This window comes from Sminthopsis crassicaudata, chromosome 2, assembly GCF_048593235.1.
Source record: "Sminthopsis crassicaudata isolate SCR6 chromosome 2, ASM4859323v1, whole genome shotgun sequence".
Taxonomy (NCBI): Eukaryota; Metazoa; Chordata; class Mammalia; order Dasyuromorphia; family Dasyuridae; genus Sminthopsis; species Sminthopsis crassicaudata.
The window spans coordinates 450,627,918-450,655,910 of NC_133618.1; the positions used below are offsets into that span (position 1 = coordinate 450,627,918).

At 36.7% G+C, this 27,993-nt stretch overlaps 1 protein-coding gene across 1 annotated transcript; it reads right to left on the reverse strand.

Moving 5' to 3' along the window:
* Nucleotides 1-4,478: 4,478 nt before the first annotated feature.
* BPIFB2 (BPI fold containing family B member 2) lies at nucleotides 4,479-26,864 on the reverse strand. Its single transcript, XM_074285165.1, has 13 exons — nucleotides 26,775-26,864; nucleotides 23,942-24,085; nucleotides 22,561-22,618; nucleotides 21,151-21,211; nucleotides 19,907-19,998; nucleotides 18,344-18,529; nucleotides 13,896-13,949; nucleotides 13,136-13,306; nucleotides 10,826-10,893; nucleotides 9,522-9,567; nucleotides 8,231-8,294; nucleotides 7,785-7,861; nucleotides 4,479-5,906 (listed from the first exon to the last, which is right to left on the reverse strand). The coding sequence occupies exons 1-13, from the start codon at nucleotides 26,786-26,788 to the stop codon at nucleotides 5,865-5,867; spliced, it is 1,077 nt and encodes a 358-aa protein (XP_074141266.1). The 5' UTR covers nucleotides 26,789-26,864; the 3' UTR covers nucleotides 4,479-5,864.
* Between the last annotated feature and the right edge of the window lie 1,129 nt (nucleotides 26,865-27,993).

Here is a 27,993-nt window from a genome sequence, read left to right on the forward strand (position 1 = left end):
GAGAACAAGTGACATAGCAGCATGACCTCAATTTTATGAGGCACTAAATAGTTAATGGATTTCCCAATACGAGCTCAGAAGCGGGGGCAGCTAGGTGGCACAGGGGATAGAGCACCAGCCCTGAATTCAGGAGGACCTGAGTTCAAATTTGGTCTCAGGCACTTAACACCTAGCTGTGTGACCCTGGGCAAGTCACTTAACCCCAGCCTTAGGGGGGAAAAAAAAAAGAAGCCTTCTCCACTATAAGAACAGTGGCTGTAATATCCTGCAAGAAGGATGTTACACCGGCAGCTACGTTATCCAGTTAATCTGAATAATAAACCACAGAGAACATTATAGGTCTAAATAATTATGTGAAGACACCCAAAGCCACTTTGTTTTGTTCATGTACAAAAAGAATGAAGGGCTGGGATCCCTAGAACCAGAGCAGACATCAATGCTACCTTAAAAGAGAGCAGCAAGATGCTCAAGTTCAAGATGAAGAGGTTCAGGAATTTGTTAGCCAAAGCAATAAGAGGTTTAGTGATTTCGCCAAATGATGGAATCCACTGACAGCAATATCTGCACTCCTAAAATGGTACACACTTGCTTCTTAGTCTTGGGCCCTGACAGGATTGAATTGACTGTATGTATTTCTGGGAAATAGAAAGCATGCTGTACCTTTGATCCGGCTTTGTGTCCACAGTGGTAGAGCTGGAGGAGAAGATAATGACTATCACTCTGGCAGATGTCAGTAGTAGGTGAGGCTAGTAGGAAATCATCAATATATTGAAATAAAACTGAATCTGTGAAGACAATAGAGGCCATATCTTGTGGTAAAGTATAAGAGAATAAAGTAGGAGACTCAACAAAGCTTTGAGACAAATGTCCACTGCTGTGGATTTGGGACTTATGGGGGATTTATAGGAATACTAGAAGAAAATGCATTACACAGATCCATAACCATAAAATAGGGGGCTTCATGAGGAATAGGAGAAACAGTTTGTCAGAGTTGGGTACTTGGTGCAATATATGCATTAATTTTGATCAAACCAGTAAACAAATTTATTATCAGGGCCTTGTTTAGATTTCTTAACAGGTAGTGTAGAAATACTATAGGGAGACCTGCATGGAACCATGACAGATGCAATTTCTTCAATGGCACTGGGGGACTGATGGTGGTGCCCCCTCCCTTTTGGAGCAATGGTGATTGGGACTGCTGACTTTAAAAGGCCCACATCGATGGAAGAAGTGGCCCACAAAGAACCAGAATAACATGAGGAATACTAGGGCCATTGTTACAATCATCCTGAGTTGGTTTCACAGGAAAAAAAAAGTGAAAGAAGCTCATCATTAGAAAAATCATTGTCTGACAGTATAGTATCTGGAAAGCATAAAATAGTGATATTAAATTTACACATATCTCCTCCCAACAAATTAGTAGATGTATTAGATACCCATAAAAAGCAATGAAAAACAGGCAGGAAGCCCACCATCACCTTTTGTGGGGTTGCCTCCTGTGGTGTTCCCTCTGTTCCCACTCTTTTTATAGACTGAATAGTGGTATAATGAGAGCTTGTTTTTTTTTAATTAGAACTGAATGAATAGTTCCAATATCAATAAGGCAAACATATGAAATACATACAATTTTTTCTGCCTCTCCATGTTTAAACTCTTTGTCATTTTGTTCTTGGACCTTCCATTCCCATTGTTCCCTTCTATTTGACTCAAGGGCTACCTAAATCAGTTTCTCCCTTTGTGGGGCACAATTTTGTCTCAGAAGCCAATTTAGGTCTTGTCTTTGGGTTTTAGGAAACCAAGGGAGTTCTTTTGGTCCCACCTTTTCATTATGCAGTCCCTAGCAAAGTGCCTTCTTTTTCCACAACAAAAATATCCTTATGACCTTTATTGTGATACTGAATTAGTCAACTTGGGAAAAGGGAGTATTGCATGGCTGCAAAGAAAGGTTTAGGTGAGCCTTGAGTTTTTTTCAAGGATTCAATAATCCTTGATAATAAATCCTTGATTTTAGGCAATGAGAGCATATTAACGCGTGCATTAATAATTTTTGTATTCTAGGTTTAGGGAACCTAATCTAGTCTTTCCAACTCTACATAATCTATCATAAAATCTCATGGGATTTTCCCCCTTTTCTTTATGACTTCCTGAAATTTACTAAAAGTATCTGGTCTCTCTATAAAACATTTCAAATTCCTAAGTGAGGCATCCCCAGACTGTTGCAACTGGGCAAACTTAGCAAGTTGATTAGGATCCCAATGGGGGTATTGTTTACCTGACCCACTGGACCTACATTCTGCCTATCTGTAATTTCAATAATACCTGCTCATTCTCCTAGGGAATCATTCTCCTAGAGAATCATTCTCCATGAGATCAGTCACATCATGACTTGTTGATTTATAGCCACAAAAGATTTGGCCAATAACTCCAACCGGATCTTCACCAAATCTAGATGTATCTTTCTTCTAATTAGAGAGATGTCTGAAAGGCCATCATATATACAATATAATAACATATATACAATATACAATATTATATACAGGATCTACCCCCTGTTGCTTGGAACAATTTATCTACAAGAGGAAAATAGCAGTAGCATACTCTGTTCCTTGAATTTTCAGTGAGGAGGGATATGTTTCAGAAGAAAGAGCATAAACATGAGGGGCAGAAGAAGAATGAAGAATTACATTTGAAACTATAAAATGGACCCTAACAAGTTTAGAAAGTACTTTTTAACAAAAATCCCTACAATATTAATGAAGGAAAGTGCTTTTTCGCTCTCCTAATGTGCTAGAGGAAGACAAATACTGCCTTGTGAAAATGTAAAAAGAGCATTCATTCTTAGAGAACATGACAAGTAAAAAAACATTTGCAGAAATCCTTTTGGAACAAACAGACATCACTTCTGTCTTTTTTGGAGAAGGATGGCAAAGGTGTAGTAAATCTTGATAGAAAGATGAGGGCTGATTGTCTTTAGACAGCACCTCCCAGCAATATGAATAATTTCATCTGTTCTAAACTAGTTTGGGGAAATTGCTCAGTAAAAATCTATAACTCTTTAAGAGTAGAGTAGTAAAAATTCCACATATTGGCCAGAACCATTCTCAGCCTATTAAAAACTTGCCTAATTGGGATCCTGTAGGAATGCTTATTCTTGATCCCATTTTCCTATGAGCAGGACCAGTACTCCTCAGAGGAACTTCTCCTCAGAAAATTGGTCTAGATTTCTGAGATATCTGCCTTTTAGCTTCTGAGAAGGAATACATATTAAAAACACTGGAGACAGCCTCCCTGACTATTTATGGATCACAGAGGGCAGATCCCTAATGATCTAATTTCTGCCTTCATGGGAATTTTTTCCCAGCCAATACTAAAAAGTATTTTAGGGATTTGTTCTGGCATATTTCTCAAATACTATTAATTCTTAATTTTAGAGCTTTATTTCTAAAGCTTTTAAGTCCATTCAACTGGAATATATCAAAAATCAGGTGGATGGTCTCCGGAAATTCGTGTGCAACTAACCTGGATAAACAGAGTTAAATGATTTGCCTGGAGTCATATAGATAGTAAGCATCTGAGGGCAGATTTGAACTCAGGAACTCCTTGACTTTAGGTCCTGTATTCTATCTGCCTTGCCACCTGGCTACACACAATAATGAATTGTATAGTTTCTATAATTTCCTCAAATTATCTCCATTGGTCACTTAAGTCATACTCCCTAAATATAGCCCTCTTTAATTTCTGGTGGTACTAACCTTTTTACCTTGTTCTGAATAGCCTCCACATAAAGTCTTTTGTTTCCATAAATAAATATGTATCACTTTGTGTGACATTTTCTTGATAATTTGATACTTCCTTGGTGAGTTAATGTAACTTTGATACATGGAAAGTCTTTAGATTTCATTTTTAGATCACAATTGTTTCATGGCCTTCACTAAGCAACTTTTAATTACATTTGACAAATCTAGTCATATTCTTATCATCTTTCATTATTTCTCAGTGAAGTGATGTCTGCTTGTTCCAAAAGAATTTCTGCAATTTTTTTTTACTTGTCATGTTCTCTAAGAATGAATGATCTTTCTATATTTTCACAAGGAAGTATTCATCTTCCTCTAGCACATTAGGAGAGTGAAGAGCCCTCTCCTTCATTAATATTGTAGGGATTTTTGTTAAAAAGTACTTTCTAAACATGTTAGGGTTTGTTTTATAGTTCCATATGTAACACTGAGAATAGTGTTGCAATGATATTAATTGCTTTTAACATATTCTTTCCACTCAGTTTTGATAACTGGATGCCATTAAGTCTCTTAACATATTCAATCACAGATTTCTCCTTGATAGCTTTGTGCTTCATGAGTCTTTTCTGAAAAAAAAGCAAGGCATCTGTAAATATTGCCTTCACCCACATATTCAATGTGTGTTTCAGTCTCTTTCTTGACTTTGTGTACATTAAGAATTTTACATGTATTAAGTCCAAACACTTTATTGCTGTTACTTAAATAATTTTTATTATTAGTGAATAGATTAATGGATTATTTAATGCATGAATAAGTAACACCACTTGAAATAAATTCAACAGCCCATACTATTGCTACATCTTCTATCTATCTTCACCCTTAACATCACAGAATCTCAGAAATGGAAAAAACTCAGATATATTAACCTATACTTTTCTGCAACTTCCCTGATGACCAGTCATCCAACCTATACTTCAAGACTTCTCAAGTTTATCCACCTTTTGGATAGATTTAATCATGAAGAAGTTTCCTCTTACACTGAGTCAAAAATTTATCTTTCTGCCAATTCTATCCATCACTCTTAGTTCTGCTTCCTGGAGATGAGCAGAACAAGATTTCCAAATGACAGCTCTTCAAATCCTTGGTGGATTGTATAAAGCCCCAAACCTTACCTTTTGCAGTTTATATGATCCCAATTCTTTCAATTTTTCATTTTATGGCTTGATCTCAAGGTCATTTCTCACCCTGGTTACTCTCTTTTGGAAGCTCTCTATTTTATCAATGTCCTTTCCAAAATATGTCATCCAGAATGATTTGAGGTCAGATTCCAACCGACCAGAACAAAGGGCAGCCAAACTCACATCTTAGATACTCTTATTGCAGCAGGAAGCATTTTTTGACTTCCATCTTTCACCGTTGACAGGCTTTCTAATAGTTGAAGACATTAATCATATCACTCACACTTTCCTTAGGCTCTTCTTCTCCAGACTAAGTTCTTTTTTTAAAGTCTCTAATACAATTTCCTCCTAGACAGAAGGAAACTTGATGACAATCATCACCTATTTACCCATTTTTGCCAAGGGACTAGACAGCTTTTAAGGAAGGGGTTTTTGGTTTTCTGTTTCTTTTATAATAATAATGTGTCCAAGATGGTTCTACGTATACTTAGGTTGATTAAAAGACAGTCCTGCTACTTTATGACTCAACCAAAGAGGCAAAGAAGAACTGGTCAATGTGATCCCAGAAAGAGAAATGTCTACAGCAATTGATCCCAAAACATAAAGACCTCAGCAAACCTAGTCTGGAAATTGATACACTAGAGGAAGTATTTAATATGGGTTGGGAAAGAGATAGGAATCTTTGTATGGTCCATTTAACTGTATGTTCCTTCTCTAGATGAGATTGGGATGTGAGGAAAGGATAAGGGAGGAAGAAAAAATTCCAGGCAAGTACAGCAGTATTAAACCCACAATCACATAGCTAACAAAAACAAAAATAGGCTTCAGAGCATTAAAGAAATTTTGGATTTGGTATTCATTCAATGTATAAAATGGCCAAACAAGAGAGGTCCAGTTAAGCACAGCTTGCCCTGCCCAGCAGCTTCTCATAGCTCCATGTTCTTCTTCTTGCTCAACTCTGGAAATGAAGTCCACAGGACACCACAATATAACCCTGGCAGGTAGAGAAAACAAGTTTACTTTATGGGAAATCAAGAGAAGTTTTGGAGTTACCCTTGTAAATAGGTCAAAGTTTCACAGAAATAATTAAACTCAACAACTAATCCTAGACCTCTTATTAACTTGCTATAAAGCTAGAAAAGTCTCTTAACTTCTCTGAGCCATATAATCACAGATGAGAGGCTGCATATGGGATTAAGAGTTCATCCTATACGACCTCTTCATTTTTCAGAGGAGGAAACTGAGGCTCATGAGGGAAATTTTCTGCATTGTTTTGAGACTGGGTCTCCCTATCTTAACCAATGGTCACTAATGGACTCACACCTCTACTAATAAGCACAAAAGCATTGGCCAGCTCTGTTTTCAACACAGGCTTGATTCCCCCTCATTATGCTGCCCTTACTCTCTTAAGGGCTCAACATATTGGTTCCATAGGTAATGTGGATACCTGACTTTTAGCCCTGTTACAATTCAAAACTCCCAAGTTCTCAGCTTCCCTAACATTGTCAATGTCCCATCCAAAGGAAAATATTTTTGCCTAAAAGCATTAAATTCATAATGTGAGAAACAGTATTGGATTTGGTATTAGAAGACCTTGGTTGAAATCCCTCTGTAGTTTATTGCCTGGATGACCTAGGATAAGTCAGCCAACTCATCCTGGCTTCTGTTTTCTCAACTGAAAAAATGAGGAAATTGGCCCAGAAAATCTCTAAGTCCCCTTTCAGGATAAAGTCTATACTCTAGTAAAAGGCAGGTTAAGGATTGTAATTCAGGTCTTCTGATTTCAAAGTCATTGTTTATTGTATGTCAACATATGGTCTGAATTTTTAAATTTTCCACATAGATATGACAGTTTTTCTACATCATTGAAGTAATTGATACATGAAATTCTTGAAAAGCTGTATATGTAAACTAACATGAGAGTTGTGTTACAAATACAGCAAAATATGGTATCATGGAAAGAGCACAGAACTGGGGGGATCAAGAGGCAAGTTTTTGCTCAAGCTCTGATCCTTACAAACTATCACTTCCCCTTTCTAATTTTCAGTTTTCCCTTCTATACAATGAGGAGATTGAATTAGTAACAGCAGTTTCCAGGATTTGTGGTATCAGCACCCCTTTTCCCTCTTAAAAATAATCCTCCCAAAGAGCTTTTGTCTAGTTTGTGTAAGTTTATCTGTTGATATTTACTTTATGAGAAATTAAATATTATAGTATTATTATCAAAATTATTTTGATCTTCCTGGCTCAAAAAATGTCTCAGGAATCCCTCTTTGCATTCCCCACTTTACTTTGAAAATTGCTGCATTGGATGATCTCAAAAGACCCTTCTAAGTCTGAATCCTATGTTAAATGCTATCTTAAACATATGAAAATTTGTAAAATATTATCTCCATTTTATAAGTAAGGAAACACAGCTAATTAGTAGCATAGGAAGAACTAACTTCAGTCTAACACTTCTTTGAGTTAGCCATGTTTGAACTATTTTTAATTTCAAGAGGGAAGTGTATGGCTAAGGAGTTGGAGTATTTTGATTTAAATCTCATCTCATTCAGTTATTACCTGGACAAGTTATTTAATTTTTATATATATATATATATATATATATATATATATATATATATATATATATATATATATATATATATATATATGTATATGTATATACATATATATGTATATACATATACATATATATATATATATAAATTAGAGTTCTAGTGGTTTCTAGTTCTAAATCCTATCATCTTATAACATTTCCTGTTTGTGTCTCCATCCTACCAATATTAGCACCAATTCCCAACCAAGAGTCATGAGGACGCATAGCTGGACATTGATAGAAGATGCTAAAACTTAATTTAGTCATTCTTACCTCATGCACAAAAATCTCAGGGGTGATGTAGTTCAGTTTAGCAATATTGGGAAGCATGGCTCCCAGGCCAAAGAGTGCTATGAAGGAAAAATAAAAGATAATTAGTTTTATCCCTCCCCTGAAAGGCCACAATGACCTCCTCCCACACAAAAAACAATATTTTATGCAATGCATAGGCCCCCATGTGCTGCTACACATGACCATTCTTACTTCCCAAAATTCAAATTCAAATTATCATCAGCCACTGAGGTAAGATACGAGGAGTCAGTCCATAATTTCTGTTTTAACTCAGAATCCACCACTGCCAGCTCAGCCATATTCCCCAACAAGAGAGTCCAATGGAAAGAGAGTAGGGCTTATATCATAAATATGCTCTAAGACGTACTACCTAAAGAATCTTGTCTCCCACAGCTACACACGCTTCTCCCGATAGCTGAGGTTCTTACCATTCAAATGCTCCAACAGAGGATTTTTAAACGCAGACGTTATTAAAGGCTTTACCATCTCCAGCTGGTGTCAGACACCAGAAAGGCACGTTCCCAGAGTCAGATGAGTCAGGGAGCCATAAATCAGCATCAGTGAGATGAGAGTGGGCACAGGAGAGAAATAGAAAAGACAGACTAAGGAAACTGAAACGAGTCTCTTCTCCTCACACACCTTCCATAGCTCCCCTTAGCCTGTATGATGCCATTGAAACTTTCTAGCCTGACATCCAGACTTCAGATCCCAGTTCTGCTATTTGTTTCTTAGCTGTTGAACCTTGTCTCCATCCCTTCTCCTTTCTATGCAGTCCATTTCTTCACCCATTCATCCTAGAATCATACATTTGCATCTGGAAGAGACTTCAGAGGAGCTCTACCACACCTCCTCATTTTACAGGTGGAGAAACTGAGGCTCAACAAGATTAAATCACTTGCCTAAAACCATACAGGTCTTAAATGGCAAGTCCAGGACCCAACCTAAATTCTCCAGCTATAGAGTCTATGGATTAAACTAAGGGCCTTTCCAGTTCTAAGTCCTGTGATAATATGATCCACAGTCAAGCCCCAGTTGACCCCTCCAACCTTATCTTCCTCTAATACCAAATATAGCTAAGTGGTACAGTGGTTAGACCTCAGGAAGATATGATTTCAAATTTAACCTCAGACACTAACTGTATGATCCTGAGCAAGTCACTTACTTCCCATCTACCTCAGTTTCCACAACTGTAAAATGAGTATGATAATAATAATATCTACCTCCCAGCATTGTTAATGATAAAATGAGATGTTTGTAAAGAATTTTGCAAACTTTAAAGTACTGCATTAATGGTATGTTATGTTATCCATAACAACAACACTGGATAATAATAACTAGCATTTACTTAGCAATCTATAAAGCTGTTTACAAATATTATCTCATTTTATCCTAAGAACAATCCCTCACAACAAGCCTTTATTATTAATCTCATTTGATAGATGGGGAAACTGACTCAGAAGATAAGTGACTTGCCCAGTTTCATAGCTAACCAGCGTCAGGGACTGAATTTGAACTCCATCTTCCTGACTCCAAACTCAATGCTCTAGCTACCTCATCACCTAGCTGCCATTCCTTGAATATGTTCTCTCTTTCCTTCACACCTTTGCTTACACTATTTTTTACGTTCTGCATGAAATCAACATCTATCAAAATTCTACCTATCCTTCAGAGTTCAGCATGTTTACTGCTACACTGAAGCGCTTTTTAAAAAATACTTACATCAAAAGCACCCATGTTGGAGGCATTCACTTTGAGCTCGATATCCCTAGAAAACAATCACCCAAAAAAAAAAGATGAAACAGATTGCCCTCCTTATCAATTCAACATCAGTCAACAAGTTTTTATTGAGTACCCACTGTATACCAGACATTGTTCTAAACACTGATCTTAACATCAGAGCTGCATTCCTTTCTTCATACTCTTTCCCATCTCACTCTTCATAGACATAACTCCTTCCTATCCACAGATGACCTGATTCAGAAAAGAAACTTTTAAAAAGGTAATCATGCTATAAGGAAAATTGTCCCTGGTCCAGAAATTTGGAGACCTGGATTATAGTCCTAAATTTGACACTAAACTTCTTTAGAAAATTTCTCTACTTCTCAGAGCTCAGTTTCTTCCTTTAAAAATGAAGAGGTTGAACTAAATCTCTAAGGTTCTAAGGGGAAAAATTCCTAAGTATTGATAATATATAAGTAGATAGATAGATAGATAGGTTGTAATTGTCCTGAAAATGAGCCCAAAAGGTAGTTGTTTTTAGGAGGCTACAAAAGTCTATATGTAATTTTTATTCAATTGTGTTCTCTAATAATGATAATGATGATACTCCCTCATGTTCCCTATGGTTCATCACAGTTTACAAAAGATTTTCATTCTTCTTTTGTGTATATTCAATCCTTGCTATAACTTTGGAGGAGGCAGAGCAGAAATTATCAAGACCATTTTACAGATGGAGAAGTGAAATTCATAGGAGCATAGGACTTAAACCTAAGAAAACACTGGGTGTGAGTAGTCAAAAAGGTGTTGATAGTACCTAACTCTTCTATTTGCTTTGAGTCAACACAATTTAATTAAACATGGACCACATCCTTTGACTATTCACTATACCATATTATGTAATTTCATAAGGAGGAACCTTGGAGATGATCTAATGCAATACTCTCATTTTGCAAACAAGGAAAATAAAATCTAAAATTTGACTTTCCCAAGAACATCCAAGTCAACAATATGGCTGATATTTGAATACAAGACTCTGAATTCCCAGTCTAGAACTCCTTTCAATGATATACACCATGAGATGTAGAGGTGGAAGGGACTTTAAAGAACATAGAATTCAATCCCCTTCTTCTTTACAAGTGAGGAAACTGAGGGCCCAAGTGTTTAAATGATTTGCCCAGAGTTACCCAGGTAATGAGTAGCACAGGCAAGATTAGAAGCCAGCTTCTTTTACTCCAAATCCTGTGTCCTTTCCATGAACACATAGATTCTCCTGGATACCCTTTGCTGCAGAAATGATTCCTTACTTGATGAATGATACAGAAGCCTGCAACTTCACTCCAGACACAAACATGTTGAGTTTCAATTCCACAATCTATAATGAAAAGGGAAAAGAAAGTCAAGGGAGTTGCAAAATTATGATATTTTATCAATAAATGTTTGATTTGTGTGCCTATTTTATATATATCTATATACCTAGAGTCACATAAAAATGTCTTGAGTAAAAAGAGTCACAATATACAATGACTACAATAATTTAAAGCAAACAACACTCAAAAAAAGCCAAATTACAATTTTAATAATCACTCTCAGTCCAGAAAATGTATAATGGAATATTCTGTCTTTCTCCTAGTAGGAAACTAGGGAACTGGAGGGGTTGAACATTACTTACACTGTATATTCACTATCTCAGTTGTTTTTGCTTAAGTTTTTTCCTTGCTTTGTTCTAAGGAAGAGTTCCATACTAGATATTAGGCAAAGGAGATGAAGGTGAGGAATACCCAAAAATGATTGAGGTATAACAAACAAAAATATTAATTGTTTTACTTAGAAGAATTCATTGGGCTTGTTTCATTTTATATTATTAGAATTGCATTTTTGAAAGATTCTCATCTTTCCCAGTGATGACTGGAATCAGGAGAAAATGAGTTCAAATCCTACCAGAGACACTTAGTAGCTATGTGATTCCAGACAGCTCACTTAACCTTTCTGAATGCCTGTTTCCTCATCTGTAAATTGGGGATAAGTAACAGCAACTACTTCCCAGTATTATTGGAATCAAATGAACTAATTAAGTAAATTAAGTAAACTAATTAACTAATTAAGTAAAGTGTTTAGCATAGTGCCTGGCACACAAGTAATCAATAAAAATATTATCTAGTAGTAGTAGTAGTAGTAGTAGTAGTAGTAGTAGTAGTAGTATACTAGTAATAGTAGTATAGTAGTAGTATACTAGTAGTAGTAGTATACTAGTCATAGTAGTAGTAGTAGTAATATAGTAGTAGTATACTAGTAGTAGTAGTATACTAGTCATAGTAGTAGTAGTAGTAATATAGTAGTAGTATACTAGTAGTAGTAGTAGTAGTAGTAGTATAGTAGTAGTAGTAGTAGTATACTAGTAATAGTAGTATAGTAGTAGTATACTAGTAGTAGTAGTATACTATAGTAGTAGTAGTAGTAATATAGTAGTAGTAGTAGTAGTAGTAGTATAGTAGTAGTAGACACTGAAAGGACAGAACACATGTAGAAGACGGCAGCTAGAATACTGACAGAACTGGGATATATTTCTAGTAGGATTAATTAAAGGAAGTGCTTTTATTCAGCCAGGAGAAGACTCTGTGGGGAATATACTAGTTGCCTTTTAGTATTTATAGAGTTGCCACTTGAAAGAAGGCCTGCTTAGAATCTGGTTATTCTTTCTGCTTGGTCTCCAGAAACTAGAATGAGAAATAATGGGGAAAATTTCAGAAGAGGCATCATTTGGCTAGATGTAAGGAAAACAAATGCTCGAATAATGAGACAAGTCCAAGAGCAGATCACTAAAACTGTCTCGGGAATTAATAGATTCTTCCTCCCTGAGGAGTTTTAAAGTTGAGGCTGGATGTTGTCAAGAGTGATGGAAAAGGGATTCTTAGCCAACTATAAGTTGGATTGGTTGACTACTGGGATTTTTTCCAATTTTAAGAGTCAAAGATCTGGAAAGTTTCTTAGAATGTGAAATATTAAGAGTTGAAAGGACCTTTAAACATAGGATATCAAAACTAAAAGCTACATGAGAAACATAGAATGTTACAAGAGGAAATTACTTTAATACATTGCAGTCCAGGGATGGGAAGGATGAAATTTAGAGATGAAAGGGGGCTTACAGTATAAATTTTCAGAAATAATTTATCTTAGGAAAGGATTTGTAAGTGAACTTATAAAACAGAATATCAGAGCTGGAAAGAGCCTCAAGACATGCTTTTTAATAGTATAAAGATCTTGAGAACAAAAGTTCAAGAACCCTCCTGTTCCGAAGTCTTCAAATTCAACCTCTCCATCTATCCACCTGTCTGTTAAAATCCACTGTGTTCTTTCATTTTCCTATATATATATATATATATATATATATATATATATATATATATATATATATATATATATATATATATGTAGCACTTAACTAATTCAATTAATATCACTGAATCTCAGAACCCTGATCTGTAGAATGATCTGTCTCTACCTCACATGGCTCTGGCAAAGATCATTGAATCCAAGCCAGTACTCAGCTTTAGAGGGCTGACCACGTTGGACAGGGAGTGGCAGAATATAGTCAGCTATACCATCCTGGTCCTTACCACATCCAGAGAGAAGAGGGACTTGAAGGCTGAGTTAGAGGAGACCGCCAAGACCTCCAAATTGTAAGGGAGCTTTAATGACACTTTGTCCCCGTGGATGGTAGAGGTTGGTGCAGAACTGATCCGAGCCTTCATCATTATGGGCATGGACTGAGGGAACTGATGGCGGACCTGTGGAGGACAAAGAGAAACGAGACTCTTCAGGCTCCCTGCTGGATCCTAGGAACAGAGTCATGCTCTCTATGGCACAGGATGCCCCAAAGACCATCAACTTCCTATCTTTGATGCAGAATAGAAAGAAAAAAGGGGGCAGGGGTGCTCATCAATAGCACCCAATCTTGGACTTTAATTACTAAGTCTATGGTCAGCCCTGACCCACTAGGAACAAACAACAAGTCTGAAGATGGTACAGTAGATAAAGCTCTGAGATTGGAATGAGACAGACTCATCTTCATGAGTTTAGATATGGTCTCAGACACTTTCTAGCTGTGTGACCCTGGGCAAGTCACTTAATCCTGCTTGCTTCAATTTCCTCATCTGTAAAATGGATCAGAGAAGGAAATGGCAAATCACCCCAATATCTTTGCCAAGAAAATCCCAAGTGGAGTCACAAGGAGTCTGAAATGACTCCACAATAACAGTAAAGATATGACCCATCAGCCCAGAATCACACACACAGCCATGCCTGGCAAATAAGGACCACCATCCCTATCCCTTGTCACCACCAACCAGATGCAGAAACGATATCCCAGAAACAAACCTCAGGAATCAGATTCCCCAGCACCGATGTGGTCAGCTGATTGTTTATAGAGTTCTGAAAGTAACAAAAATAATAACAAATTCATTAGTGAAAAGCCATATAGCATACAGAAAAGAGCACTGAATAGAGTCAGGAAACCTGGGTTCTGATCCCAGCTTTGCCCCTGACTCAGTGAGCAGCCCTCAACAAAGTCACTCCCCCTCTCCTTACTTTGGTTTATTCTTTATAAATATGACAATTCAAGGCAACAAGCATTTTTTAAGCAAACTAAATGCAAAGTCAATAATCCTTGGATTGTCCTCTTTATAGATGTAATGTGAAGAACAAATGACAGAATGGAAGTAAAATGCATTTGTATAAGGACTCCCCAGTAGATGACTATGGAAAAAGCTGGAAACAAGCAGTTTTCAAAGAAAGAAACATGAATTGTCAACAGTCATGTGAAGAATGCACCAAATCACTAAAAACACAATAAATGCAACTTAAGCCACCCTCAAGTTTTGCAATGTACCTGTGTGATTCACAAAGGTAACAAAAGATAAAAAATGGCAGACCAAAATACAAATATACTGTTGATGGATAAGTTAATCAGTTCAACCATTCTGGAAATCAATTTAGAATCCTTTTTTTTCCTTTTTTGAGTCTTCCTGTACAAAATGACTAACATGGAAATGTTTTACATCAGTAGTTCTTTAAATATGGTCCAGAGAATCCTGGGAGTCTCTGAAACCCTTTAAGAAGGTCTACAAATTCAAAAGTAGTTTTTATTTCTAATATGGCAGATAGCAATAAATATAACCCACATAAAGAAAAATTCTTTGGATAGATCCTCAGTCAATTTTTTGTTGTTGTTGTTGTTGAGGCAATTGGGGTTAAGTGACTTGCCCAGGGTCACACAACTAGGAAGTGTTAAATGTCTGAAACCAGATTTTAACTCAGGTCCTCCTGATTTCTATCCACTACACTACCTAGTTGCGCCAATCATTTTTTAATAGTATAAAGATCCTGAAAATAAAAGTTTGAGAACCACTGTTTTACATGATTACATATGTATAATCTCTACTTTATTGCTTACTATCTCATAGAGCAGAACAGGGAGTAAAGAAAAGATAGAATTGGAACTTAAAACTTTTTTAAAATGTTTAGAGATTATTTTAACATGTAATTGGGAAAAGTTTTGTATATTTTATTATATTATATAATATAAAATAAGGAGCAGAAGTCATTATAGTACAAATATCCTTTGAGCAAGGATTCCACTTACTAGGCCTATGCTACAAGGAAACCAGAGACAGAGGAGAAGATATATTTGTGTGTGTGTGTGTGTGTGTGTGTGTGTGTGTGTGTATATATATAATTATATATTTATACAATTTATACAAAAAATATTTATAGCAGCATTTTCATAATAGCAAAAAATAGCCTATTTGGAACTATGCTCAAAAAGTTATCAAAAAGCAGTGTTTCTAATGGGTTTTAATCCCAAAGATATCTTAAAAGAGGGAAAGGGACTCACATGTGCAAAAATGTTTGTGACAACCCTTTTTGTAGTGGCAAGAAACTGAAACTGAGCAGATGCGCATAAGTTGGGGAATGGCTGAGTAAATTAGGGTATATGAATGCTATGGAATATTATTATTCTGTAAGAAATGATCATCAGGATGATTTCAGAGAGGTCTGGAGAGGCTTACATGAACTGATGCTGAGTGAAATGAGCAGAACCAGGAGATCATTATACATGGCAACAAGACTATATGATGATCAATTTTGATGAACGTGGCTCTCTTCAACAATGAGATGATTCGAACCAGTTCCACTTGTTCAGTGATGAAGAGAGCCATTTACACTCAGAGAGAGAACCATGGGAACAGAGTGTGAAACAAACTTAGCATTCTCACTCTCTCTGTTGTTATTTGCTTGCATTTTTGTTTTCTTTTGCAGTTTTTTCTCCCTTCTTGATCTGATTTTTCTTGTGCAGCAAGATAACTCTAGAAATATGCATATATATATATATATATATATTGGATTTAACATATATTTTAACATATTTAATGTATAGGACTACCTGCCATCTAGGGAAGAGGGTGGAGGGAAGAAGGGGAAAATGTGGAACAGAAGGTTTTACAAGGGTCAATGTTGAAAAATTACCTATGCATATGTTGTATAAATAAAAAGCTTTAATAAAAAAATAAATAAATAAATTCTATTCCTGCAGGGGAGGGGAAAGAAGGGAAGCAAAGTGAGTGCCTATCAGGCAGACATGATCTGAAAAAATTGGGACATATGAATGGAGGGTAATATTACTGCACCACAGAAAATAACAAATATAAAGAATTCAGATAAACTTGACAAGACTTAAATGAATTGATACAGAACAAAATAAGGAAAACCAGGAGGAAAATGTGCATAGTCACCAGTCATATAAAAGAAAATCGCATTGAAAGACTTGGGAACTCTCATTAAAGCAATGATTATTTTAGCTTCAGATGGCTTGATCCTGAAAGCCGCCTTCCTCCTCTCAGGAAATGGGGAATAAGATATATTTTCAAAAAATGGACAATGTATTGATTTGTTTAGTTTGACAATACTTATTTCTTACAAGAGAGGTGGTAATGTTTTTGAATGGGATGAGAAAAAAATAGTGTTTTAAAAGCTTCAAAAACATTTAAAAAGTAGAAAAATAAATTGTCTGGTAATTAGAATAATATTTTAAAAGTTTCAAAAACATTTTTTAAAAATTAATTGATAATTTAGAAATGTCAGCTAATATTATCATTATCATTATTGTTAAACATATCTTTTATCATCCACAAAGTCTGCATCCTATAATTAATCAAGCATGATATGGCAGTAGCCTTGGATTCATGAAGACCATTCTAAAGGAGAAGGAGAATGAGCATAGATTCAGGAATATCTTCATAAACTGAAATAGTTTTACATCCATGGCCCTTTGCTAGCACACCACCCAAAAACTAACTTATCCCAAAAAAATTTTTTTTTAATTTTTAAATTTTAAATAATAGCTTTTTATTTTCAAAATACATGCAAAGATAGTTTTCAGCATTCACCCTTGCAAAACTCCCCCCTCCCCTAGATAGCAAGTGATCCAATATATGTTAAACATGTGCAATTCTTCTATACATATATCCACAATTATCATGGTGCACAAGAAAAATCAGATCAAAAAGGGAAAAAATGAGAAAGAAAACAAAAACCAAGCAAACAACAACAACAACAAAAGTTAAGAATATTATGTTGTGATCCACACTCAGACCCACAATCCTCTTTCTGGATGTAAATGGCTCTCTCCATCACAAATCTATTGAAATTGGCCTTAATCACCTCATTGGTGAAAAAAGGCAGGTCCATCATAGTTGATCATCGCATTATTGCTATGTATAATGCACATGAGTCCTTCTCCGTTTTTTAAGATCTCTTTGGGATACAGAACCAATAGAGACACTGCTATAAGTTTGCTAGCCTTTTGGGGATAGTTCCAAATTGCTCTCCAGAATAATTGGATTGGTTTACAACTCCACCAACAATGTATCAGTGTTCCAGTTTTTCCACATCCCTCCAGCATGTATCATTATCTTTTCCTGTCACCTTAGCCAATCTGAGAGATATGTAATGGTACCTCAGAGTTGTCTTAATTTGCATTTCTCTGATCAATAGTGATTTAGAGAATTTTTTTTCATATGACTAGAAATTATTTAAATTTAAAGAGAATCTTCACCAAGAATTACTCATAAAGGAAAGAATTTTCTGGTAAAAGCAAACCACCATCAAAAGGAAATATCTGACTAGACAGGGGAAGTATCCATACAGATTAAATTGAGACCCACACAATAAATCTTTCTGTGGGCTTATTTCCAGGAAAGGAAAAATGTGTTTGCACAGATAAAAAACATGTTCCAGAAAGCAGAGTCAAATTGCCTTCCCTGATGCTGTATTGACTCCATTCAAGAATGTACTTGAAAGCATTTACTTCCTTCCAAAGAAATCTGTTCTGTTTGACCTTTAAATTTTTCATTCCATGTTTTACTCCATGCATTTTGTCAAGTCTCTTAAGAGTTTCACATACAATCATCTTTTCTATTGAATTGTGTTATGGAAATTCTTATTTTATTCCATAAATTTAAAATAAAAACTTAAAAAATTTTAAAGAGATAGTTACAGCAAAAATGCTATCTACATTTTAACATAATAGCACATATATAACATTATACTTTTTCAAAGTGGTTTTATATCCATTATTTTATATGCAAGATCAAGTATTAGTTATTGTTCTTACTTTGCAGATAAGGAATTCCTTTAAAAATACCAAAGAGGAATGATAAGAAGAATGTGAAAAGAAACTCATGAGGAAAAAATACTAAGAAAGGAGATGAACTGTCTTCTTTTTTTATGTAATTACAGTAACTCACAGGAAATCTGCCTCCACTTACCAACTGGCCTGTGATGTCTAGATTAATGGACCCAGACTTCTGCATGAGGAAATAAATCGAGTCAAACAGCTCCTTTGGGAGTACAAAGTTAACCATGGCATTCTTAGAGCCCACTTGATGAGGTAGGGAGAAGGAGGACACACGTGGAGGGAGAACAATCGGCTTGCCCAGCAAGTAGAATGTGGTCTAAGCAGAGAATTTGAAGGAGAAAAACAGTCTTACTACACACATCTCTAACATCAGTATTATTCTCAAAGGCCAAAAGATTTTACTGGGTAATGCAAGGAATCAGAGCAAGATCAGACTACTAGCATCAAGGTATTCCTGCAATTGAGTTTGATCAACAAGATCATTCCATGAAGAGGGGCACCAGCTCCTGAAGACATACCTCAAGTGCACATTTGCAACAGCAAATCATTTTATATTGAGCTCTTTAAGTCCAAGTTCCCTAGTCCCAAAATCTTAGGCAATTGACATCTTGGACCTACTCCTAACTATACCCAATGCCAGAATTATTTTTATTCTTAATCCCCACTCCCTAACTAATCGTTCTTTCCACCTACTTTTGCCCCCTCATAGTTCACATGGCTTTCTCTGTATCTGAAGATTCAGTTTCCTTTATACCTGATTGAGTTTTCCATAGTGGATATCCATGTATTTTATATAAACCACAGAAGCAGACATACTTGATTTCAGCATCAGTTTGGGGCCAAAAATCAAATAAGTGATATAATTCCTGATTATTTTATGTTTTGGGGGGCTTTGTAAAGCGCCTCTATACTCCAGTCCCATCAATTCACTTCAATTCACTCAATTTCTATGTGTATAAAATGGTGGGAATATGTGATCTCTAAAATTCCCTCTTTTGATGCTACAAATTCATCAAATATGTATTAAGTTACTACTATATAAAGAAGTTAGTATTAGGTGCTAGGGAGAAAATAGAGTTTAGATAAGACATAGGTCACTAACTATAATATTTCATAGGAGGAATATATAATATGTACAAGTATTATAATATTCTTTTATTCTTATCTCTCCTTTCCAACACATTTCTTCTGTTCCAACTAAATCAGTTTCCTCCTTGTTTTGCAGCATATAATACTCACACTCCAATCTCTGTGCTTTTGTTTAAATTGTCCTCTCTTTACTTGAAATACACACCACCATCCCTTCTCCAGATCCTGCCATTTTTGAGGTACAACCCAAGTGCCTCTTCCTCCAGAAAACTTATCCTTACTACCCCCACCTATGGTAGGCTCATTTTCTCAAGGTTTCTGCAGTACCTAGATTCTGAATGGAGTCTATCTCTTGATCAAATCCCATGATGCATTCTTCATTCATTATGATGTTATTATTTTCTTCAAATAGGCTTTGAGCCCACAGAGGGCAGGGACAGGACCACTTTCTCCTATCTATATCATAATTTAGCCCAGATAGGTACTCTGAGGCTATTTGGGCTATTAGAGAAGCAAGCGCTTTGTCATCACCTGAAGATTCCCAAACTGAAAGGTAAAAAATGTGGCAAGTGATAGGAGACTACATAATAAACTCAACACTTACACTGATATTCAAGGACATGTATTCTTCAGTGATGGTGGGTGAGTGGGTCAAAGAGTAGCTGATCTGGGATTCAGGACCAAGAGGGTAGAGGCCTGGAATTATAAAAGAACAGAATCTTCAGACTAGAATCACCATTACTTATTATCTAGTGTAATAAAGACCACTAGGAGCAGTAGAAAGAATACCAGACCTGGAGTTAGGAAGACCTGAGTTCAATACTAGCTTCAGACTTTACCTTTGTGACCCTATGCAAATCACCCAACTTCTGTCTGCCTCAGTTTCCCCATATGTAATCATAGCACCTGTCTTCCAAGGTTGTGAGCATAAAATGAGGTAATATTTGTAAAGTACTATTCCATAGTAGATACTCTTTTTTTAAAAAAATCATATTTCTTTCCTTCCAATTCTATCATTTTATAAAGGGAGAAAATAAAACCAAGAAAAAGGAAGGTCTGCTGCCTAAAGTCATGAAAAGAGTTTGTATCAGAACTTTTCTAATAGTCTATGTTCTAAGGACCCTTCCAAATCTGCCATTCTTTGTTCTATGGCTCAAGAGACTTTCTAGCTCTGAGATTCTGTAATTCTTGTCATAGGCATCAGATATAGGGAAAGTCACTGGGTTTGAAATTAAACAAGCAGAGTTTGACCATTTTCAATAATGTATGTGCATGAATCATTTATCATGATGAACCTCAATTTCCTCATCTATAAGATAAGAATTATAGAGTAGCAGCAACATGGTATAGTGGAGAAGACATTCAGTTTGCAATGGAAGGACCAGAGTTCAGATCCTTGACCTTTACACAAATTGACTTGTAAGACTTCTTTAGGCAAGTCCTTGTAAGACCTCTGGCTTTAGTTTCCTCGTGGATAAAATCATGAGAGTTGAAGCAAAAGATCTCAAAAGTCACTCAGAATTTCCATATCCTATAGTCTATGAACCATACTATCTAGTTTGCAGGTTATCTAGATTGTAAGCTGGAAAGTAACATTTAAAAGTGTTGGTTTCCTCATTTAGCCTAACACAAGCTTGAACACAGAACAGGTGACCATATTGGAGATTCATTGATGGCTGATAGTTTCTATTGATCTTATACTCCCAGATATTGGCTAAGTAGCAATACTCACTCTTCTCCTGACTTATGATTGATGATCCCTAAACCTGAAGGGTATCTGTGATGCCCCATAAATCTGGGCCCAGACAAAAGGTGAGCAGCCAAGTCAAGTCAGACCACCACACTTACCAGTCATTGTACCCATATAAACATTCAGTTCTTCAGCCATGAAATGGAGCTTCGAACATAGCTGTACCAACCAGAAAGAAGACAAACAGTTTATTAATTCCACCTTTCCCAATGAGCCTGAAATGGCTTCAATTGGGATAAAGACCTTTTTCTCATGGAAGATCAGACAGAAAATGTCTATTAGTTTGAAAGATAATATAGAAACAGATAGAAATTCATGGGAGCAGGAGAAAAGTCAATGTGCCAAAGGTCTTAGAATCTCTCTTGAAGATAATAGGAAAGTGGAGGAAAACAAAGATCTTGAAAAAAGAGGTAGAATTAGGGAGAACAGAAATAGTACTGAAAAACAAAGCTGGAGACACCAAAAAGAAATCTGACCCACTTCAAAGTCTTGCTACCCCTAGGTGAGTCCTAGGGACAATCATTCCCTCCCCTCAGGATGTTTCTATGAACACAATAATAATTTGAAACTATAAAGGGCTATGGAAAAAATTAGTCGTTGTTAAAGAGTTGATATTGTCATATCCTTTTTATATGAATTCACAATGGATTCCTATTACTGTAGGAATTTCATTAAGGAAATAAAGTGTTTATCTGTTGACAAATTCATCTTTTTCAAGCCTCAGAAAAAAATTTAAATTCTGTAATCCAGAACATTTCCCTTTTTTCTATATTTCCCAGGAAATTTAGAATCACATTTCCTGACCCAGAATTTTAAGCAATTCATCCAGGTTCTACATAACAACAGTGCCCACTGTTTGCTGCCAAAGGCAACTCCTCTATTTGAATCTATTGTGAAGTAAGTGGGGGAAATGACCATCAGCCTCTTTTAAAATAGCAATAACAATCCTTCACAATGAATATACTGCACTTTGAGAATTTCAGACAGTTTCTCCATCCATCATCTCCTTTGAACCTTGGGACTTCCTTACAAAGTTAATAGAAAATGGACTTTCACCATTTACAAATGGCAAATATGTCCAGGGAAATTCAAAGAAAGAGGAGAGAAGAATGTTGGATAGGATGTGAATAAATGATGGTAACAGGATGCAGGAGGATATAAGGAAAATCTCGTCTCCAGTCTCTGCAGTCACCCCATAGAGCCCAGAGGTGCCACAATGTAGCCTGACATCACTCTTTAAGCTTTCCAGGGACTATGATTTTCCATTCCCACAGGCTCAAACAAACCTCAATAGATAGAGATCCCTCCAGCTGGAAACTGGTTTGGCCCCCCAACTCATTTTGCAAAACAAATAGTATAATATAGTATTTTTCACAGAAGACAAAAAAAAATGCTTTACTCCAAATTCCTTCCCATTGATGCTTAAAATTATATTATTATTAGAGTTGCTAATTTCTCTAGCATTTGGGTTAAACATTCCAAAAAGTTGAAGCCAAAGGATTCTTTACCTTGTCAGGTAAGATAACCCTAACATATTCCCGCAGAGGATTCCATAGTTCTTTTAACCTAGAAAGATCAAGTAAAACATGCCTATAAGAAAGAGTGAATGCACATCCCTACAGCTCCAAAAACAGCCCAAATGTACAGAGGGCAAGTCACTCCTTGCCTTCACCTGGGTCCCCTCTGCCAGAGATTCTTTAATGCTCCCCATTAGGATATCCCTTTGGCCATCCCTTATGAAGAAAAGAGGGTTTGTATGAAGCTCAGTCTTTCCAAGAAGGAAGGGACCCCAGAAACCATCTCTAAACTATACATGTATTCTAGAAGCAGCTAAGTGGTGGAGAGGATAAAAAGCCAAGCCTGGAATCAGGAAGACCTGAATTCAGACACTCACTAACTGTGTGACCTTGGCCAGGTCACTTAACCCTGTTTACTTAGGTTTCCTTATCAGGAGGATAATGAGCTGGAGGGAAAAAATGGCAATTTAACCTTTTTGAGCATCCATTTTCTTAGTATCTACAAGGGAAGTAAATTAGATCACTAATAGCCCTTACTGTAAAAGCCACACTTTCACATGATCTTGGGAGTAGGAGTCAGAAGGTCTGGATTCTGGCCCCCTATCCACCAGTGAGCTTATGTATGGCAGATTATTATAACAGGAAGGGATCTTTTATACAATTTTTTTTGCTTTTCAGAGGAGAAATTTGAGGATCAGATTTAGGGGAATAATCAACCCAAGATCACACAGCAAATGAGAATCAGAGCCATATAAAACATATGATCCTGGCTGTCTTCTTTGTCCAGAACTTTTTTGAAGACACCATGCTAAGAGGAAATCTAAATTTGTTCATTGGCTAATAAACAGAAAGTAAGGAATTAATAAAGTATCACGTGTGGGTTTCAGCAATACTTTACATCAATTTTCTGGGACTCTATCTGAAGTCATCTCCCACACTGTTGTCTTTGCTTCTGCTGTTTTTTTATCTAGAATTCCTCTTTTCTCTTGTTTACCTGTTAATTTCTTACCCATTCTCAAATTTCAATTCATTCAGAAAAGTATCTTTGTTATTTCCCAGGATGATTTTTTAAAAATACCTTTCAGACTTCAAATAGCATTTTGACTTCTCTAATGTAATATTGTGCATTTTAGTTATTTATGTGGGCGGGGATGGTGACATATAGATTCGCATTTCCTACATGGAAATTATTCAATATATGTTTATTAAATTAGTGAATGAATGAAAATCTAGAATCCCTAATGTAATTGAAGACTCCCAAGAATTCTGTCACTTAACCTTTTCCCATCATTTGACCTGTACATGTACAAACTACATCCATTACCCTGCTGATGTGACACACATGAGATAAAGAGATATTCAGATCACATACTCATCTTTGTAAGTAACACTGATTTCCTCAGCGGTAGATTTGCAGAGAGAAACATCCACAAGTAGTGATCCTATGGTGGCTTGAGAAATGACTACGTCTGCCAAGATATTAACACCCACTTTTAGTTTCAGGAGATTTTTCTTTCTGTACAAAAAGAACCCATAATTGACTTTTTCACTCTTTTTATTTCATTTTAACACATTTTATCATCTTATCAAATCACTGGTTTCTATTTGATGCAACCTAATTATCAAGGAATTTGTTGCTTGGCTAAGATTTTTAACTCTTACATCAACCCATTAATTTCCTTCCCAATTCTTTCTTCTACAGTTTCTATTTCTTTTCCAGTTTTTTTCTCTAGAATTTTTATTTTATTAACAAAAAATTCTTTAACTCTTTAAAAAAAAAACTTGCTTCATGTCATCAAAAATTCTAGTAGAATTTGTGCCTACACTGAGTTGTTCTTTAAGATTTTTGCCTGTGGATATTTTGAAATCATTTTCTTTTTCTTGGTTGTTGTCTTAGTTATCCTTGTCACCATAATAGATTTTTATGTTTAAAAAAAATTGTCTATTTATTTGCTCATTCTTTCAGTCTACTTCCTAACTTTAGACTCAACTTTATTTCCCCCCCCCCCCCCCGCTGGGGTTAAGTGACTTGCCCAGGGTCACACAGTTAGGAAGTGTTAAGTGTCTGAGACCATATTTGAACTCCGGTCCTCCTGAATTCAAGGCTGGTGCTCTATCCACTGCGCCACCTAGCTGCCTCTAGACTCAACTTTAGACACAGGCTTTGTGCACCTCTGAAGGGAAGATCTGGGCTAGTCTTGTTGATGCTTTCTTTCAGGACTTCTTAAACTTTTTCCACTCATGACCCTTTTTCACCTAAGAAATTGGTGTGTGATTCAATTCTTTCTTTCTTCTTTCTTTCTTTCTTCCTTCCTTCCTTCCTTCCTTCCTTCCTTTCTTCCTTCCTTCCTTCCTTCCTTCCTTCCTTCCTTCCTTCCTTTCTTTCTTTCTTTCTTTCTTTCTTTCTTTCTTTCTTTCTTTCTTTCTTTCTTTCTTTCTTTCTTTCTTTGTGTGGAGATCACATTTGTATGAGATCCTTTGTGGGTTGCAAACCACAATTAAGAAGCTGAACTTTATTGTTCCAGCTCTGACTGGGGTCTTGCCAGCTTTCAGAGCTCCCGAAGTAGCCTGATCTAGGTTAAAGATTCATTGCTGCCTCCCTGGTCTGAATGCTGCAAATTCGTCCTAGTTTAGATCTGAGCAATAGCAGAATGCTGCAGGATTCAGGCCCTAGAAGCCAGCAGGGAAGCTCTGATGGTTCAGAGTGGCAGAAATAAGGATTTCCCTTTGGTCTGAACTCGCTGCCAGGTTGTGCTTTAGGCTGGACTAGAACTATAACTGAGACCTTGCTCTGTTCCTTCCTGGCTTCAGTCACAATCCTGCTGCTTGATTCAGAACCTGTTCTTCTCTTAATACACAATCCAGAGCTTAGAGGTGCTGGGGGTTCTGGGGGTGATGGGAAACTGGAAATTGGGTGGCAAAACTGCCAGTTGGCACATGGCATCATCAAGGTGCCCTAGAACGGGTCTGGAGATGCCCCAGTACAAGCCAGGGATTATTACACGTCAATGGACACACTTTCTCCCTGTGCTGGAGTGTTCCATACTCCTGATCCAACCCCCAACTTCAGCGTCCAGAGATCTCTCTACCTGTGTCTTTATGTTGATAAGGACCAGAAAAATGACATTGTGACTTTTTCTTATATTTCCTCATCAGTATTTGTACATTATCTGGCATGCTAGTACGTGATCTGGGGGAATTTGGGGGTAAGGAGAGCCGAGCTCTCTTCTTGCTCCTCTTCCATCCTAACTCTAATAACCTTTCCCCAATCCCCATCCTTGACTTCTCTTCAGCCTCTGATACTATCAATCACTCTCTTCTTCTTTTCTCTCTTGGTTTTCATGATACTGCTTTTATCTATTCTCTCCCTACCCATTCATTTCATCTCAGTCTCCTTTCCTGGATTATTCACGCCACTAAAAGCAGGTGTCTCCCAAAGTTCTGTTCTGGGTCCTCTGCTCCTCCATCTACACTATCTTGCTTGATGATCTTATCAGTTCTTATAGATACAATAATTCAGTCTAGATTGTTGATTCCTATATCTATTCATCTAGCCTTGAGGCAACTGTTGGCACTAGCCCTGGACTCAAGGTGACCTGGGTTCAAATCTTACTCAGACAACTTGATACTTCTTAGCTGTGTGACCCTGGGCAATTCACTTAATCCTGATTGCCTCTAGCCTCAGCCTCTTTCCAAATCTCCTGTCTTATATCTTCCAACTGCTCATTGGACATCTCAGACTGAATGTTCCATAGATATCTTTAATCCATGTCTAATTAATTTTTACCTCTCCAAAGCTTTGTTTCTTTTTAAATTCTTATTACTGTTGAAGGAACTATTATTCTCCCATTCACTCAGCCTCACTACTTAGGTGTCATCCTCAACCCAGTTTTGTTTTATTCAGCTACTTAACCCCATCCCTGCCTACTAACTCCAATGAGGTAAAATGTGGGAGCAGTGCTTTAAGGAGGAGAAAGTGTTGTGATGTGAGGTATAAAAAGGATTCCTGGGCAGCAGTCCTTGATCAAAGTGGGGCCTAGAAAAGGAGAAGCTGTTTGAAACCTTTATTGAGTCATTTCTGTTTCTTGGGAGTTAGTAAAAGTCAGAATTTAAATGCATTCCCTTAATTCCCAGTTCAACCCTTCCCATAGGAACCCCCTACCCCCAAACCATTCCATTCCCCTGGGCCAAGAGTGCATACTCACAAAAAAACTGTCATATTGACATGGCCAGCAGCAGAAAGACGAATACCATAATTAGGGATAAATTTCAGAGTAAATTGGGGAATACTGTTGTCAAACATAAAGACCCTGAGGAAGAAAACATAGGCATTAGTGAGTGGTTTCCACTGAGTCTGCGTTCCAGCTTGGTCACTGGCAGCAGAAAGTAAATAGCTAGAGCTATGGCCCAGAGCAGGAGAGCCAAAACACAAGTGAGTGGATGTCTCATAGGCGACTCAAACCCAACATTTTAAAATAGAACTCATGATCTTCCCACCCAAACTCACCTCTCTTCCAATCTTCCCAATTTCTGTCCTCAATGGTTCCCAAGTCCTCAATCTCAGGATTATCCATGACCCCTAATTCTTCTTTGCCTCACAAATCCAATCAACTGCCAGATCTTATCATTTCTAAATGATAAACCCCTAAAGCATCATTCAAAGTTAACCCCTGTCCTCCATTCACACATTCACTGCCCTTGTCGAGGACCTCATCACCTTTGACTGGACCATTGCAAGAGACTCCTAATTATTCTCTGCCTTAGCTTTCTCTGCACTCCAATTCATACTTCATTTCACACAGCAGCTCAAGTAATGCTCCCTAAACACAGACTTAAACATGTCACTACCCTTCCCCCCCGCCAGCCTCTCACTACTCAATAACTTCCAGTACCTGTTTTTAAACTTTTGCATCAAACAAAAATTCTGAGATTTGGTATTTAAAGATCTCTACAACCTGGCCCCTTCCTAGCTTTCCAGTCTCATACACATTATTATTCTTCTTGCATTCTATGATCCAGCCAGAAGTATGAAGTATTACATTCCCATCTTTGGTATGACTTTTTCAAAAAGGCTTTTGCACTGGAACAACCCCATACTTACAAGGCACTCCCTTGTTATCTCTCCCCTTTTAGAATCCTTTATGATTCAGCTGAAGCCCCACATACTTAAAGTTTTTCCTTATCTCCTCCCCTTCCTCCTCACCATAACTCCTAGCAAAACCTTATACAGTGATCTTGTCCCGTATGTAATGCATATGTATATGTGGGTGGGTGGTATGTATGTATGTATACATATATATAAAATATATATATGTATGTATCTATATGTTCATGTATATATATTGAGTATATATTTATTCTATGTTCTTTATGCCTTGCCCAAATAAATATAAGGACCTTGACAGCCAGAACAGTTTCATCATA